General features: G+C 48.2%; 1 protein-coding gene across 1 annotated transcript; it reads right to left on the bottom strand.

The window, feature by feature from the left end:
- Positions 1 to 17: 17 nt before the first annotated feature.
- Positions 18 to 17490, bottom strand: LOC144731483 (V-type proton ATPase subunit C 1-like). Its single transcript, XM_078612560.1, has 13 exons — positions 17266 to 17490; positions 15808 to 15964; positions 13728 to 13795; positions 12959 to 13044; positions 11514 to 11608; positions 10214 to 10305; positions 9006 to 9104; positions 7948 to 8016; positions 6701 to 6793; positions 6206 to 6299; positions 5316 to 5413; positions 3753 to 3876; positions 18 to 1296 (listed from the first exon to the last, which is right to left on the bottom strand). Exons 2-13 carry the CDS (start codon positions 15940 to 15942, stop codon positions 1201 to 1203), a joined length of 1149 nt encoding a protein of 382 aa, XP_078468686.1. The 5' UTR covers positions 15943 to 15964; positions 17266 to 17490; the 3' UTR covers positions 18 to 1200.
- Positions 17491 to 17970: the final 480 nt, after the last annotated feature.

Below are 17970 nucleotides of genomic sequence, written 5' to 3'. Positions count from 1 at the left end.
AACTTAAAGGAATATAATTGAAACATCAACAGTTTATTTTACATCATTAAAAGTGACTGCATGAATACAATGAAGTGTGTTTGTGGGCAACATTTACATGTACAGTTTTTTTTAAACCTCATTTCACTCAAGATGACACGGACATGACTCGGAATTAGATGTGTAAATGTTCCACATCTTCATACAATTTCAATATCTCGCAAATGACCCAAATTGTTATAAAAACGGTGCTTTAACCCGTAACATGAGTATTGAATTTGCGTAAGTTTACAAAAAAAATAGCGTGTCTGTGTGTGCTGAAATGTGTTTTAGTGAGAAGTCATTGATTTTGTAGCTCAGGATTTTAAATGGCCAATGTTTTATTGTCCACGAGCTGAGCATTGTTCTTGTGCTGATTGTGTTGAGGAAAGACATTTTCACTTTTTAACCGAGATTCCCGGAATAAGTCTCTTTTTTTAGCCACTTGAGAAATGCAACACCCTCATACACAGGCCAGAGCTGAAATTCATACCACTTGATATAGGGGAAAACTTAAATGGTTAAATTTAATTCAATAGCCAAAAAAGTCAACTGAGAACCAACTAATTAAATGTTTTCACAAACTACTTGTATGCAGAAAATGGTGCTCTAAAGTATTTGGTGCTGTATTGACTTCTCTGAAAAGAATGAAAAGTCAATACAGCAACAGTCAATTCGGCTGTCTCTTCAGCGTTTGGATTCATGCTTAGCAACCACGATTTTATACACACTTTCTGGATATCAAGCGTATAGAAATGTGGGGTTTTTTTTGTAGGCGCTAAAACTAGAACACATTTCATTAACGGGTTGGCCTTCTGATTTTATGATGATTCAGTGGACATTTGGCTACCGGCTTTAACTTCACGGAAACCCGTCGGTAACGTGTTGTCTCATACGCCAGTGCTACTGGGTACTGATGTGGGTCCTTGCCTTGATTTGGTTACGAACTCCGTCATCAGCACGGTGTTGCTGCATAAACTATTGGCTCCAATAAAGTGTTTTATTTAAATACATTGTGTATTCGCGAGTGAGACTTCGGACAGCCTTCAAGTTGGCCAGAAGATCGTAGTACAGCAGGTAGGTTACTCCATAAGGAATTGGTCAACTATCCTGAGGTTCCTAAAAGTAAGTCGTGGCTCCCTCTGCCGCGTTCATGATTGAACAGAAGACTTCTTGTTCCTCCTATTTGCTTTCGAGGAGATTAAGGTCGAGACGAAAGTGCACATATGGGTAGTAGTCCTGGCTATTGAAGCTCATTCCTGGTAGATCCATACTCGCCTGTTGTGGAAACACAAGCCCGCATACAAAGACAAAGAGGTGAGAAGTGTTGTTAGCACACTGACCTATGTACCCGGTGCTTGAGTTGAATTCCTGACCATGGCAAACATTGGGGAATGACATTGAACCAGTACTGAGAACCTTCAACGAACACTGACCAGCATGGTGAAGTATGGTCAAACAAAACCCCCATTACCCACCTTGGGAGGCCTTCACCCCGCCCCCCCCTCCATTTTTCCCATTTTTTTGGCCAAGGGTGGCATTCTACTCATTGTTTTTTCGGTAAAGTCACGTATGTAAAAAAAATTTTAAATTAAAAACACATTCCTGCGGAGGGAGCTGGAAGGAACGTTGGGTGGCTCGGTCAATGGCCAGGGTCAACGGCGGCGTGGTGTATTCCACAAATATAGCCGACTGAGGGCCGGCACAAGCCGGCGTGAGTAGGTTAAACGTTGAGTTTTATAAGGGCACCACGGGGTGACCAGTCCCTCCCCACCCAGCCCCACCCCCTCCCCACCCATCCCCACCCCCCACCCAGCTCCTCCCCACCCTCCCCACCCAGCCCCTCCCCACCCTCCCCACCTAGCCCCCTGCCCCTCCCCACCCTCCCCTCCCTACCCAGCCCCTCCCCACCCAGCCCCTCCCTGCACGACGGACACAATAATCCCCTGTGGGCTGCTGTAACCAGGACGTTCCTACCAGTATAAAGAGGCTCCCAGTATAGAGTCGTCGGTGTCATTAGACGTGAATGCACAAGAGTATACACACCTGAGGGTGCTGTAGGTGTACAAGTGTGTATTTGAGCAGTGTGTACGTTAGTAAATGTTAGTAGCCAGTATACGTGAGTGTGCATACATGATAAAGCATGATTGTGTAGTATGCAAGTGAGACTACCGAGTGTGTATCTGTACATTTGTGAGTGTAAGGTTGTGTTTATATGTGAGTGCAGTGTAAACAATTGCCAGCGTGTACGCAAGAATGTGTGTATACATTAACGAGGATATGAGTAGACTGCATGTGTGAGTGTACAAGTGTTTGCAGAGCTCGCTAACAGCACATTCCCTAAACAGTTTGTTCAAGGCTATACAGGGGATATTTGTCTTTGGAAGGAACGTTGGGTGGCTCGGTCAATGGCCAGGGTCAACGGCGGCGTGGTGTATTCCACAAATATAGCCGACTGAGGGCCGGCACAAGCCGGCGTGAGTAGGTTAAACGTTGAGTTTTATAAGGGCACCACGGGGTGACCAGTCCCTCCCCACCCAGCCCCACCCCCTCCCCACCCATCCCCACCCCCCACCCAGCTCCTCCCCACCCTCCCCACCCAGCCCCTCCCCACCCTCCCCACCTAGCCCCCTGCCCCTCCCCACCCTCCCCTCCCTACCCAGCCCCTCCCCACCCAGCCCCTCCCTGCACGACGGACACAATAATCCCCTGTGGGCTGCTGTAACCAGGACGTTCCTACCAGTATAAAGAGGCTCCCAGTATAGAGTCGTCGGTGTCATTAGACGTGAATGCACAAGAGTATACACACCTGAGGGTGCTGTAGGTGTACAAGTGTGTATTTGAGCAGTGTGTACGTTAGTAAATGTTAGTAGCCAGTATACGTGAGTGTGCATACATGATAAAGCATGATTGTGTAGTATGCAAGTGAGACTACCGAGTGTGTATCTGTACATTTGTGAGTGTAAGGTTGTGTTTATATGTGAGTGCAGTGTAAACAATTGCCAGCGTGTACGCAAGAATGTGTGTATACATTAACGAGGATATGAGTAGACTGCATGTGTGAGTGTACAAGTGTTTGCAGAGCTCGCTAACAGCACATTCCCTAAACAGTTTGTTCAAGGCTATACAGGGGATATTTGTCTTTGTGTGTGGAACAGTGGTTAGCGCACTGCGCTACGAACCCAATGACCCGACTTCAATTCCAGGCCACGGCTCGCATCAGTGGCATAGTATATCTGAACCAGTCCTGGGCCTCCCTTAGGTTAATTGAGCATTGAATGTGTACCTGGTACGGAGTGTAAAAATATCAGCACGGGGCAGACGACAGCTCCCTCGTATGCCATTCTGGTCTTCACAGGTACTCACTGACAGTACTCGTCTATGTATGCTGTACATGGTGTCTTTGTAGATATGTGAATTAATACACATTTGCATTTATTAAGAGTTAAAATGTATACGAACCTATACTCATCCATTTTTGAACACTTAATGACATTTACTCAAGAAATGTATTTTTCCAGAAACTTCGGCTAGGAACGCAACCCCTCTATATAACATTATGTCTATGGGAAATTAGAGTTCTCTTGAAGTAATTTCGGGTTAAGTAGCATTTCCCAGAGAAGCATCCCTTGCATATGGCAGGTAGGTAGAGATCCTGGAATTGAGACATGAATATGCATGGCCAGGGAGATGGAGATCCTCGAAATGAGACATGAATATGCATGGCCACTCACATCGACAGAGATGCCGGCCCCACTGTCAAGGTGCTTGTACAGCTGCTGTAACACTTCTCTGAGTCGCTTTTGGTTCTTGCGTGGCTTCAGCAGTGCCGCCTGGAAGTTGACAGGGAGCCCATACCTAGGGCGGGTAAGCGGGTAACGTACACGCACGAAGTGGGAGTTGTGATTTAGTGCAATTATCTGGGCATCTACCTGCTTACCGTGTCAGGATAGGACCGCCTGACAAGTATGATTTGACATTGTCTTGCCAGGCACATTCAAGAGAAGCTTGTGGAGTCCCATTGTAGTTTCAGTCAGGAGCAGTCCTGCACAGATTCAATATTGTCTGTCCGTCTACTGCAGATGTGTAGGGAATTTCAACAAGACCTACATCTTTGCTTTGTTAACCTGGTGAAGGTCCGTGGTGCCATATGGAAGCCATGGTTCTGAATTGTCAGTTTCGTCTTTAGACTCCTGAGCACTGTGCTCACAACCATTAAGAATCTTCATTATAGTGAGTCGACCCATATAAAGAGACATGGCCAGGAGGCACTGCTAGATATATCCTCTGACTCCTTCACAACAGAGGTCGCAATCGGGTTCCCGATACCCGTACCCTACCCGATACCCGGCTACCCGTACCCGGCCAGGTACGGGTAGCCGTTTGCGACCCTGGTGCGGCCGGGTACAGGTACGGGTAAGGAATCAAACCCCGTTTGCGACCTCTGCTTCACAATTCGAACATGTCTAAGCAGTTCAACAATCATTCCATAGCTATAGCAGTTGAATCTACGACTGGTCCATACATAATGGGACGCCGATCAATGCCCAGGTTAGACCAATGTTTCATCTCCCTTATCATCGTTATGTCCATGTTATGTCCGCTGAGGGCTTGGTAATGTCTTCCCAATTATATTGAAATTGTGCTGTAGGTGTCACGTGATGAGAAGAACATTTCTATTTGGAATTCCCACAGCAAGCAGTGCACCGCCGTGTGTCAGAATTGCTCCAGAAGATAACACGGGAAACGCTTCTAAAGTCACTCTAATAAGCCTTTATCAACACTCGGGGCACACAATTATTGCGTGCACTGTCAAGAGCGTTCGTCACATGTAAATACAATATAGCAAAATTGCCCCTTCCTGCGAAAACTTGGTGGGACCCTCCTAAAGAAGAGTTGAGACTCTAAACTAAACTATTTTTTATTTTACCAGGTAAGGTCCACTGAGTATATCACTCTTTTTCAGAAGCGACCTGACCACAAATAATATCTCAACGAAGTAGCTTATCATGTGGACATTGAAAGCAGCCCAATACTCTCAACGCGTCTTTCTAAATGTAGAGGGAAAAACCGGAGGACCCGGAAAAAAATCTACGCGACCACGGGGAGAACATGCAAACTTCAAATATACAGGCGTCAGAGTCGGGATGGAACCTACGAACTCCTGTATAAGAGGCGATAGTAGTTAACATCTCGCCATCGTGGGGCTGAGACTTCCCCAGCTAACAAGTATTAATACATTAATATATTTTTTGCGTTTGATCCTCGGTATTTCTCACTGCAGCATTGGTCTTCACCTGAGTACGCTCTCCACGAACACGCGCAATGCCTTCAGGTGGATCCACGCCACAAACGCCTCGCTAAAGTTCACCTGCAGCCAGCGCACCATAGGGCCCTGCAACACACACGTAACAGTGGGTCAGCAGGTCAATCGGCAGTGAGTCAGTCGCATTATCGGTGGGTCATTTGGAGAGTGAATCAGTCAATCCGTCAGTCTGGCAATTGGCCCATCAGATAGTCGTTGGGTCATTATTTGGTCAGTCGGTACATCAGCTGTCAGTCAACCAGTCACTTGGCCATTTGGTTAGCCAGTCGGTCGGTCAATTGATTGGTCTGTTCATCAGTTGGTCGAGCAATGGGCCAGTCGGTCATTTACTAAATCAGCCAGTTTGTCAGTGGCCTTTACTTCAAACCAGCAGTGGGCTCATTGAGGCAACAGTCTGGCACTGGACGGATTTGGCAGCTGATGCTGATGATGAAACTCATGGTATGACAGTATATGATTTTTTTAAATGACATACAATACCAAAGGATCCTTATGATGATGGCTTTCATGATGTTTATATTGATGACACTGATAATGACCATGATGGTGGATTTGATGATGATGCCGCCTGAAGATGATAACAATGATAATTGCTAACTTCTTTAAGCTCATAATGGCTGCTAATTATAGAAGTAATAACAAACCGGATTATGATTTTGCTGTTGTTGCTTCATGTGGCAATGCTCACGATGATTATGATGATACATTCAATGACGTTAATTCATCTATTCTATTTCGGATGATAATATGATTTGACGACGATCTTCATTATAACGTAGATTGTAAAAAATGGTGCCGCTGATGATGATGATGACAGTCGTGGTAACGGTGATACTCGTGTTTGTGATGAGTGCATCGTACAAACTGTTTCTTCTTGTCCGTGATGAGTCTGTTTATCTCCTCTTTGTCTGCCTTTAGCGCCTCCTCGTTGTACTGGAATTCGCGCACCATGAACCTGGGGCCAAAAGTTCGCGAAATTAGCAGCCAACCCAAGCAAACTCATAAATCCATAGATTAGCATGGTCTATTGAATTATTGGGCAGACAGCTGTCCAATTTATTACATATAATTTTCATGTTATTAATCTGATTGGGCAAGTATTTACCTGGAGGTGGTAGTACAGCAAGTGGGTTTGTGTCTGGACTTTTGAGAAAAATCCACGCGACCACGGGCAGCACATGCAAACTCCAAATATACAGCAGGAGTCAGGGTCGGGATCGAACCCACGACCTGAATACCAGGCGAGGGTTGTGAACATCTCGCCACCGTATCGAGATGCGGCCACAGCCGTGCGCACTACGAATCCGTATCGCGTTGATATTTTTTGCAGGTCGTGTTCACGCTATCAAACTGTACTTGTTCCGCCGGGCTTCTAGCTTGAAATCCTCCACAGCTTTTTGCAGCAGCGTCACAGTGCACATGTAGCCTTCTGGGTCCTCAAACACGATCCTGGCAGCGGGTCGAAAAAAACAGAGAGCGAATAGTCGACAATAGAAGCATGTGGGAGCAGCACCCTCTAGTGGCTGATGCCCGCCTGTGATCTAGGATTCTAGATCAGGGGAGGCCAACCTGTAACAGACCAAGAGCCAAAAAGTACGTATGAGTCAGGCAAAGAACTAAATATATATAAGTGTATATATATTGCCAATTTTCTGCACAGCACGGGCGACATGTATTATTCTTTGCTACTGTGATAGTAGTTCTGCGTCACGCCCCTTTCACAGAGCCGCGTGTGGTGGATGAAAGATCCGCATGCGGCTCGGGAGATGCCAGTTTTGGATGCCTACCCCTCCTCTAGACTCTAGAGATATTGGGTTCGTGGATATTCGCTGGGATTTGATCAAATCTGGAAATGGCGAGGGCAACCCATCATAACAGAACAAAATAGTGCAGGAAAAAAAAAGCGTTGAACAAAAACAGCACAGAAACGTGCACAAAACATATTTTACGACAGGATGTGAAAACAATCAGCAGTTCCTGAAGAAGTGCATTGTGGTGCTCTTGTCTTTGGTATGGTCACCATCAAAATAAACTTGAGCAAATGTGCGCGACTGACAGCACCAGTAGCAGCAGCGGTAGTGTGGTGATTGAAAACTGTGGACCAGTTCCATCATTATTAGACCTCATCGGTGCAGTATAGCCACCGGTAATCACTGCTGGTGTACTTCTGGTGTACCTCTGGGAACCATACACTGTATATGAAGTCTCCACTTCTGCACTATGGGTGCCAATTAGCATGGCTAAATGCTAACAAGAGTCAAGTTTGTAAATTATGAGAAAAATTCATCATGACAGAATAATAGTGCTGACTTCAAGACCATGAATTTCAAACCAAAACACCAATAATGCATTCTGTAGTCACCTAAGACAAGAAGACCACAATGCACTTCTTGAGGAAATGATTATGGTATTTTTGCAGGATACGCATTTCTTCGTATTGTTTGAAACTTGGGGGTTGAGTCAAAATGATTAAAGCGATTCTGCTGTTGTTACTAATAATACAAATTATGACGCTGCTGCTTCTGATGGTTGTATATAATTGTATACATTCAAATCGTGTTGTATCGGGATTGGGATTTTGTGATCAAAGTTCTGCATCCTACCTGCTCGACCGTGGGACAACCATTTCAGACAGAGTCTCGTAGCATTTGTTCCAGTCTCCAATGTTCGGCCTGTGGTACACAGCACACAACACACCCACATATACATACACATCATTATCATCAATCAGCCATGGTCTCTCCATTGCTAGATGAAGCCATCCAAGAATTCATCCCCATCCCTAATGGTCTCATAATGCCGCAATGCATCATAAATATTGCGCACCATTCGACCGCATTGCACCGTCACGTTATCCTCCTTATCCCGTGGCAAAGCACGTGGGCTTGAATTTCAGCATTCTGAGGAGGCAGCGAGGCTTGGTAGATCGCTCAAACGTTGCGAAACTACCTTCCCGTTGGCGTCGAGGATGTGACATAATTCTCTGGCTTGCCAGCAGGAGCCAGTATAACCAAAAAATGTGGAATCCACCTGTTCCCGTCTGTATAGAATAGAGTCTTGCAGAGAAACCTGCTCAAATAAACGAGAGTCTTGAGACTCGGGCTTTCCCGGGTAAATTAATGGCCTCGTTATTATCACTTGCACACACACGCACACACAAATCAAACGACAACAATGATAGTATCCATAATAAGAGGAGTTTGAGTTCGATCGCGTAAAAATATGAATTGCTCTATATATTCTAATGCAAGGATGAGAACTTAAAATATATGAATTTCTTCCAACATATATTTATTTAAATGGTTTAATTGAAATAGAACAATCAAACATAGAACAATTGTTAAGTTAAATAAATAAAGTAATAATAATAAAAATAATAAAACAATTCCAATAAGAAAGTAATATGACTTTTCAAATTGCAAAAAATCGCAGCTTTCACTATTTGCTAATCTCATTGTTTCAAATTGCGATTTCGATTTGAAATCGATTAATCATTCAGCCCTATTTATGGCTGGCGCTGTGCGTCCAGCGGGGTTGAACATGTGCACCCCCCAACGCACCACCCCACCATCTCCTGAAGGTGGGAGTTCTCCAGGAGGATTTGTTATGGAACCACCACGATGATGATGAAGTTGATAACGGTGACGTGGTGAGGACTCACTTGGGCACAATAACCAGCAGGGTGATAAGGTACTCCGAGTCCAGAACAAAGTCGTCCTTTTTGACGATGTCAGAGAGACTCCGCGTCATCAGACTGCCACTGTGGGGCAGCAGCAGCAGAACCATCAACAACAGCGGCGGTTGCAGAATAATCAGCACCAGCAGGAGCAGCGGCAGAAGCATCACCAGTAGCAGCAGCAGCAATATTATCATCAGCAGCAACATCTAATCATCATGCACAGCAGTGGTATTATCAGCATCAGCTTCATTCAATTATAATTTTACGTGGAGGTGTAGAGATGCATACTTAGATGCACAGGTGAAGGTGTTTATAGTACGTGTACTCTGCTCGTGCACGTCTATACAAGTGTAAGAATGTGAAGGTGTGCTGGTGTGTGTATGGGTAGGTCGACTCAGCCTCAAATGAGTACATGGTGTGTATAAACATTGGCACTGGGAAGACAAAGGCGGCCGGGGGTGGTGCTGGCCACCCACCCCCTTGTGTGCCATGCTGGCCTTCGTAGATGCTCGCTAACAGCACTTGTCCCAATTTCTGTTGAGGCTATATGGGAGATCTTTGTCTTTATTTTTGTACGGGTGGACAGGCATAGGATTAGGCAAACTGGTATGTGTGTGTAAACGTCCCTACGCTATCTGCCTTCAACCAAACCTCCCCGATGAACTCCCGTCACTCACGCGCCAGCAGCCAGTCGCCTCCCTGTCACTCTTTCATCGCTACTACTACCACCACCACCACAATTGCTGTTGCCGTGAACTTCACTCAGTGATTCCTCCTCCCATACTGTCTCCTCTCATTTACACTGCTCCGCCACCACACTGCACGTCGCCACACACTCGCTCCCTCACTCACTCACTCACCACACTGCAGGCTACAGGGCTTTCCTTTCCACTTCTTCACCTCGCACCGCTCCACTTTGCAAACCATCGTCTATTCTCTCACGCCCTCATACCCAACAACCTTGATCAAACCCAGAAACGTGTTCACTCGTATCTATTACGCATTCAGTGGCACTCGCTGGTTGTTGCTGGCCGCTTGGCGTTTTGGTGGTGGGAACAGGGGGGGGTAGGGCGGAAAGCCGGCGGGCCTTTAAGGTGGTGCTCAAATAAGGAGAGGGATATGCGCGTGTTTTGTAAGGGCGCACACGTTGTGCTCCACGTGTGCTCCACGCGTGCGGACGGCAGACTCACGTGGCTCTGCGCTCGATGATTTGCAGGCCGCTCTTGAGCGCGTTGTACGCCGAGGCGCGGCTCTTGAGGTCGGAGTCGATCTGCGACACTTGCTGGGCGAGACACGGCTTTGCTCGTCAAGTGTCTAACCATCATCCACCTCACGGGCCGAGAAGCCCTTGAACAGCGATGAAATTAACGCAGCTCCCAGTTCCTGCCGCCCGGCTACGGCCAGATGAACGAGTTCAATGATCTGGTTCGTGGGGGTTAACTCAGCCCATCATCCTTCCCGGGGTCGCTAAAATAAGTACCACTTTGTGGAGAAAGTCAGCGGTTGTTGTTCTATAGACCCGCCCACCTTTCCCCCCCCCCCCACCCTTCGCCCCCACACCCATGTGGACATTTCTCCTAGAAGTCCGGTTTCCCTCAACATGCAGCAAATAAATCACTACACAAGCGGTCGTCATCAGGCAAAGGAGTCTGCCTCTAAAGGCAAACTGTTTATAAAGGTTTGGCGATGGGCGTAGCCCAAGTGTATCAGCAGCACCAGGAGCATGGGCGGTGCACGAGTGCCAATGCAGCAACAATGTCAATGCAGCAACGATGCCAATGTAACAGCAATTCCAATGCAGCAACAATGCCAATGCAGCAACAATGCCAATGCAGCAACAATGCCAATGCAGTAACAATGCCAATGTAACAGCAATGCCAATGCAGTAACAATGCCAATGTAACAGCAATGCCAATGCAGCAACAATTCCAATGCAGTGGGCGAGAGAGCTGCCGTGGCAAGAGGTTATAAAAAAAATAGGTTATATAGGTAAAAAAGGGGGGGAGGAGCAAGGGGGGGGGGGGAGAGAGGGGGGGGGGGCTAGGGGGAACTGGTCAAACATTCCAATGCAGCAGGACCCTCCTGAAAAAAAGTATTGAGACTCTGCGAGGCTTTCCTGGACAAGTAAATGACGATTTTACTTCAATCAATATGAGGGAGGTCACTCTCTCTCTCTGTTGCTGCCCCCATTGTCTGGAGCCCTTCCCCCCCAGCTACGCGTGCTGCCAACTCCATCCCTCATTTCCTCGTCTCCTCTGCCTGTGACAGACTCTTGTCCTAAACCTGGTGCGATGGCTAAACGTCACCACTACGGAGACAAAGGCGGCCGGGCGTTGTGCTGACTACCCACCCCCTCGTGAACCGTATTCTTCATAGGTGCTACTCGCTAACAGTATTTGCCCCAATAGTCTGTTAAAAGCGATACGGGCAATCTGTGTATTTGTGTATGCGTGCGTATACGGTGTGGGTGTGTGTGCGTGCGTCAAGTACCTTAGCAATGACATCTGACACGGCCTGCAGTGGCTGCCGCACCGAATAGCGAGCCATGTCCCACTGGAACTTGGTTACGTAGGTCATTGGGTCAGCTGAGGTCAAGAGTTCAAATAGTGAGCACATATACAAAGACAAATATATGACATATTTCCATACAACCTATTGCGCAAGTGCACTTTGCCAGCACCCGATGGCATACGAGGGGACGGTTTGGCGGGTACTACGCCCGATTACCTTTGTCTTTCCAGTGCCGATGCCGAGACCACAAAATAGCTAATCGTTTAAGGCTGAGTCAACCTAGCGAAGACCCAAGACCGGTTCAAATATTCGTCACTGAAGAGGTCGTGAGCGGGAATAGAACTTGAGCACCCGGGTTCGTAGTGCAGCGCGCTTACCACTGCACCATTGCTTCCTCTATGACTGATACAGCAAAAAATAAAGACAAAGCTTCCCATACAGCCGCACAGACTGTTAGCGAACACCTATTGAAAGCCAAACCGCGCACGAGGGGGTAATAATGGCCAATACCACGCCTATCCGCCTTTATCTCCCCAGTACTCATATTCACACACCGCATAAGCTTCTAATTTAAGGCTGAGGCGACCTGGCGGAGGCTCCTGCTGCTGCTGATGATAATGGCGATGTTTCTGCTGGTGCTACTACTGATGATGCTTCATCTGCTCATGATGATTCTTCTGCTGTTGATGATGACAATGATTGCTGCCGATTATGATTTGATGATGATTTGTATATGATTGGTTGATGATCAATGATTATAATTGATGTTTATTCATGACGAGTGATGGATTCTTTATTTTATTACGATGCTATGATGACGATAATGATTATCATTGATGATGAGTGATGATGAGGAGGCTGGGCAGGGCCGGTGATGCTTGTCCACGTGGGCAGGCAGCGTGACCAGACCACGATGGGCGAATCGAGAGATGACTCCGTCATAACCTGGTCACTGTAGCTGCACCACGCAGATATATGAGTCGGCCCTGACCTCAACCTCCCAATGATGTATGTATGTTGAACTTGTTTTGCACCGTATGTAGCCAAGCATGCTATCGGAGGTGCGGGGGAAGGCGGACAAACTAAACACAAAAAAGCAGTTCTAAAGAAGAAAAGGTTTAAATCTATGTTTAAAATGGCTTCCTAATATTGGAAGGAAGAGCATTCCAGACGGCCGCAGAAGTGCATCTGAAAGTGCGCGATGATTGACTGTCTTTGTTCCATCCGCCACACGCCGTTCCTTTTATCTTACACACATGGGCCACCTTTATCAGGCCACCTGCTCACGAAATTCCAGTTTATCCGACGCTCCACACGTGCCGTCTAACGGCCACACAAAATCGTGTTTATCCTCGAATCCGAACTGATATATACAGCGTCCTTGCTCAGCTACCGCTCCCCAAACCCGTTAATCGGCGCCGTACCCCCGTTAGCCACCAGGTTCTCCCGTGCCTTGTCACGCGCGTCCTCCAAGACGTCCACCATGTTCTGTGTGATCTTGCGAACGACGCTGTACGGACATCAAAACGCCAGACCAATTAATTCACGCATTCGTTCACTTATTGGCTAGTTCGTTTCATAATTAATAACAACAATTACAATCCTAATAATAATCCCCTTCATCCAGAATAAGCATCGATGAGTCTCAAGATATTTATTTCAAGTCGAAAATATTCAGGATTGGCATCTTGATGTCTGCGTCTCCTGCTACGATCTGTCCTTCTGTCTCCCCACCACTTGCCCTTGACAGCCCTCGAACTGCCACCATGAGCGGAAATCGAACACCGGTCCGCAGGGTTCGTAGCGCAACACGCTAACTACTATGCTACCGCTCCCCAACCATGTGCCACGAAACAAAGACAACGATCCTCCGTATAGCCTTAACAGAATGTTGGGGCAAGTGTAGTTAACGAGCACCTACGAAGGCCGGCACGGCACACGAGGGGGTGGGTGGCCAACACCACGCCGCCTTTGTCGCCCCAGTGACGATGTTTAAACACCGCACCAGGTACTCATTTGAGGCTGAGTCGACCTAGGGGAGGCTCAGGACCGGTTCAGATAATCGTCACCGGTGTTGGTCGTGAGCGGGAATCGAACCCGGGTCGCCGGGTTCGTCGCGCAGCGCGCTAACCACTACACCACCGCTCCCCAAACACACACTCGCGCACACACTCGTCCACACACACCACTTACCCCTCCACGAATGTGTCCAGTTTGACGAGGTCATCAGACATACTGACCAGCGAGTCGAGCGTCCCCACCTGTGTGCGGCATGGGGTGTGGTAGGGGGCCCCAGGGAGGTCAGTGAATCACGTTGGAGATTGTTCCATCAACCATCCGTCTGACCGTTCCGCGTGCTCTCACGACGATGCTCACCGCCGTCACCGACCCGCACTGAGCAGCGTGGTGAAGTATGGTCAAATAACGCCTTACAACCAGCACGGCACTCATCTAGCAGTGGATTGACCAAACGAAGGCTGTATGTACATGTATTATTCACACGAGAATGGTGTGAGCTCACGTGGGCTGCGAAGGAGATGGCAGTACATTGATACATACATACAATGTATTTACTCTATATGTACGAAGTTTTGCGCGTCACGTGATGGGTGTTCACATGGTACGCCGGTTTCCTCGCACATTCTAAGCACACATTAATGGATTTACCAAACATCACAAAATAGCAGAGACTCAGTCAGGATATCCTCTATAAATTATTGGCATTCATTTTCATTAGACAAAGGCGGCCGGGCGTGGTGTTGGCCTACCCACCCCCTCGTGTGCCGTGCCGGCCTTTATAGGTGCTCGCTAACAGCACTTGCCCCTACAGTCTGTTAAGGCTATACGGGGGATCTTTGTATTTGTATTTGTATGTATGTACTAATTGGTTACCATCAAGCAGAAATCATAATATCAATTCATGCAAATCAGCCATCACTAAATCTCAATCCTTTTTTGTTTGTGAAGGAGGGTACTGCTACATTGATTGGCATGGTTGGCAATTCTCTCTTACTTAACAACCGTCTAGGTTCATTCACGGGTCGCTTGCAAACCGAACCCAGCATCCATGCCATCGGTGCGGGCTCATCGTGGCTCAGTGTCGATGCCAGAGCCAATACACGACCCTCCCGAGTCTCCCGTCACGTCGACCCCTATATCGGGACTTGTCGAGAGGAGGAGGAGGAAGAGGTGGAGTCATTTGCCCTCTAAAGTGACAGTGGTACACGCCAGCGGGCCCCGTGCTGTATACACAACACTGGCAACCGGTCCGCACCACACCGCACCAGGCGGGTGCTGGGGTGGGGTGGTGGTGGGGTAGGTGGGTGGGTGGGGGGTGAGTGTGAGTTGGAGAAGTGGGGGGGGTTAATATCCCGATCAGCTGCGAAAATAACCGGAGCGGCCCGGCCCCCAACGGGAGGGGACTGGCGGGCCAAGGTCGCGGGGGACACGTGTCGCGTGTCATCGTGTTGTGTCGTCGTCTCATTGTGTCAGTGGCGATATTTGTCTGTGTCGTTGTCAACGTGTGAGGGAGGGAGTGTGTCATTGTCAGTGCAACAAAACTCAACACGTTCGTCCGTGACACTGCGTGTGTGTGGCCTGAAAAAGGATAAATATATGATAGGTGACGTTTCGCGCAATGACCCTTCTTCAAAGCACGTACATCGAATGATGTGCTATAAAAATAGTAATTACCCGAAACGTCACCTATTTAGTGCTATAAAGAAGGGTTGTTGACCGAAACGTCACCAATTATATGTTTCTCTCTTGCGGCAGTGTAATTGACAAACGTGTTGAGTTTGTTTTTATTTGTGCCTGTGCACCACTGCCAACGCAGTATCAGCAACCAATGTGTCATTGTTAATGTATCTGTGTGTCATTGTAAATCGATATGTCAGTGCACGTGTGTCATTGTGTATCGTTGTGTTTGTGTGTCAACGTGTGTGTCATTGTGTCAGCGTGTGAATCATTGTGTCAATGTGCCATTGTGTCAGTGCGTGTGTCTCATTGAGTGTCATTGCGTTTGTGTGTCAGCGTGTGATTCATTGTGTCAGTGTGTGTCTGTGCCATTATGTGTCATTGTGTTTGTGATTTTCCTATGTCGACTTAGCTTCAAATACGTACCTAGTGCGGTGTGTAAACATCGCTACTCGGGAGACAAAATTGACCGGGAGTGGTGCTGGCCGTGCCGCCCTTAATAGGTGCTTGTCCCAAAAGTCTGTTAAGGCTATACGGGGGGAGGGGTATTGGTCTTTGTGGATGAGGCACCCCATACCTTGAGTTCGGGGATGTGGAACTTGTGGTTCTCTGAGAGCCCAACTCTCTCCGTGGCCGCCTGGAGTTTCTCCCATGCCTGAGGAGCGCCGGGCTCCCCCGGCGCGCAAACGATCCACAGCTCGCTCGCAGACATGCCCCCGGTATAGGTTCAAATCCTGGCAGTGGTGAAACACAAACATTGTTCGTTATAGTGTGTGAGCCTGTCCGCAACCTACTTGCTGTACCGCAAATGCAAAAGCCCCTGTTTGACCTTCCGAACCAGATGCACTACCCCATCTCTACTTGATCCATAAACCCCGTCTCCGTGTCGCTGAATTGTAGCTGGACGTGGCTTCCATGGCGTCTAGCATCGCCGTTGTTGTAGTCAACTGTAGGCTAAATAATAACGATGGTGTCGGACCAGACTTTGAGAGCAGTCGCAGGTAAGTAGTGCGTGATTGGCGATGGCAGTTATGCTGGCAGAGGGGAAAGGCAGTGGTCAAAGAATTTTAGAAGCAGTAGAGGAGTGGCATCCACTTCGATCTGGCGATGCTCATCACAAAGGTACAGACCTGCAATGACTCACTCACACCATTGTTGTTGGAAGGGACTCCACTAGAGGGAGCTCTAGGGAGAGAGATTCCCACTGGAGGGGAATTGGCCTACGCTTCCACGCTGGCCAGACCTCTTGGAAGAGAACTATTAAAACGAAACTATGATAGCCTAACGAAGTGGTTTTCTTACGCGGAAATTTATATCAGCCAAATATGCGAAACGCATGTTTCTAAATGTGGAGGGGCAAACCGGAGGACCCGGAGAAAAGTCCACGCGACCACGTGTAAATCGACATTCAAACTCCAAATTTCTAGGCGTCAGGGTCAGGATCGATCCCACGACCTCCTGTATACCAGGAGAGGTAGTTCACATCTTGCCACCACGGCGCAAGAGGCGGCACTATCCACGCTCTACCCCACCACACTGCCTGCCGATCAAGGAGTAACTTACCGTGCCCATTAACACTCATTTGGTGGACAGCGGCGGGTCGGATCGGGTATTAAGGATCTGCTCATTGTTTAAACTGCCGCGACGGGAGATAGAATCCAAGCACCCAAATTGTGGATTGCGAGGCCAGCGGCGATAACCCTCACACAACGGCAGCACGATGGTCATTATTAATTTACTGATTTCGAGTGAAACGCCACTGGACTTTGCTGTAGACCTTAGGAACAGTGCCAGAGCAGGAACTACACGACATTCACACACACACACCCCTCATCTCCTCATCCTCCTCTTTATCCTCCGATCCCCTCTCCCACAGCTATCTCGTCTCACAGCTATGTGCGTGTGTGTGTTTATATCGCAATGTGTCTGTTTCTAAGCGCGTCTCTGTGTGCATCTACGTGTGTCCATCTATTCGCATGCATATCACACAATGTAGCCGGTGGTCGTCCGACCCGACTCGCGTATCGCTACACACCTGTGCGAGGCAGGGGGCAGGTAACCGAACGGCAAGTTGCAGGAGTGTCCCCCAGGTTCTGTCCGCTCCCCTCCACACTACACCCCACCGCGAGTAGCGGTCCTAGTCGCGCGAATGGCTCGTGTCCATCATCGGTCTCGACAGAGGACGGACAGCCAGGGAGACTCCAGGCAGATAGATGATGGTGCTGACTTCAATTACTCGACCTTCGCACTCACCATCTAGACAGCGGATCGGTGATCTTCCAGCTTATAAAGCCACCCCGTGCCCGAAACCCACATCTACTTACCCACACCTCCCCCCACCACCCAGAACCCCCCCCCACCCTCTATCCCCTGTGTGTGTCTCTATAGGGTGACAGGTACCGGGAGGCCCGAGGTGGTTTGGGACCGGTGTGGTCTGTTGTGACCGGGCAGAGAGCGTGTGTGACTGCTCCGAGCCAGACCTAACCTGCACGGGACTCGCTGGAGATGGAGGACGTGGTGGAGGGAGCAGGTGGTTGAAGGGCAGCTTTGTTGTGAGCTCACTGCTGAGAAAAGACATGCGTTGATGTTCGCCGTTCGAAGAGGTCGCAAATTCGTGTGATTATTTTTTTTAAGACTGCCGGTCTGAAATCGTCGTTGTGGGTTAATAATTTAACATCATCCCCCATCATCGTCGTCGTTGTCAATGGATAACCAACAACTTTTTATCGTTATATAAACA

This window comes from Lampetra planeri, chromosome 2 (genome assembly GCF_965212315.1).
Source record: "Lampetra planeri chromosome 2, kcLamPlan1.2.h2, whole genome shotgun sequence".
Lineage (NCBI taxonomy): Eukaryota > Metazoa > Chordata > Hyperoartia > Petromyzontiformes > Petromyzontidae > Lampetra > Lampetra planeri.
Note: the sequence above shows the minus strand (reverse complement) of the source record. Positions and strands in the feature narration are given on the sequence as shown.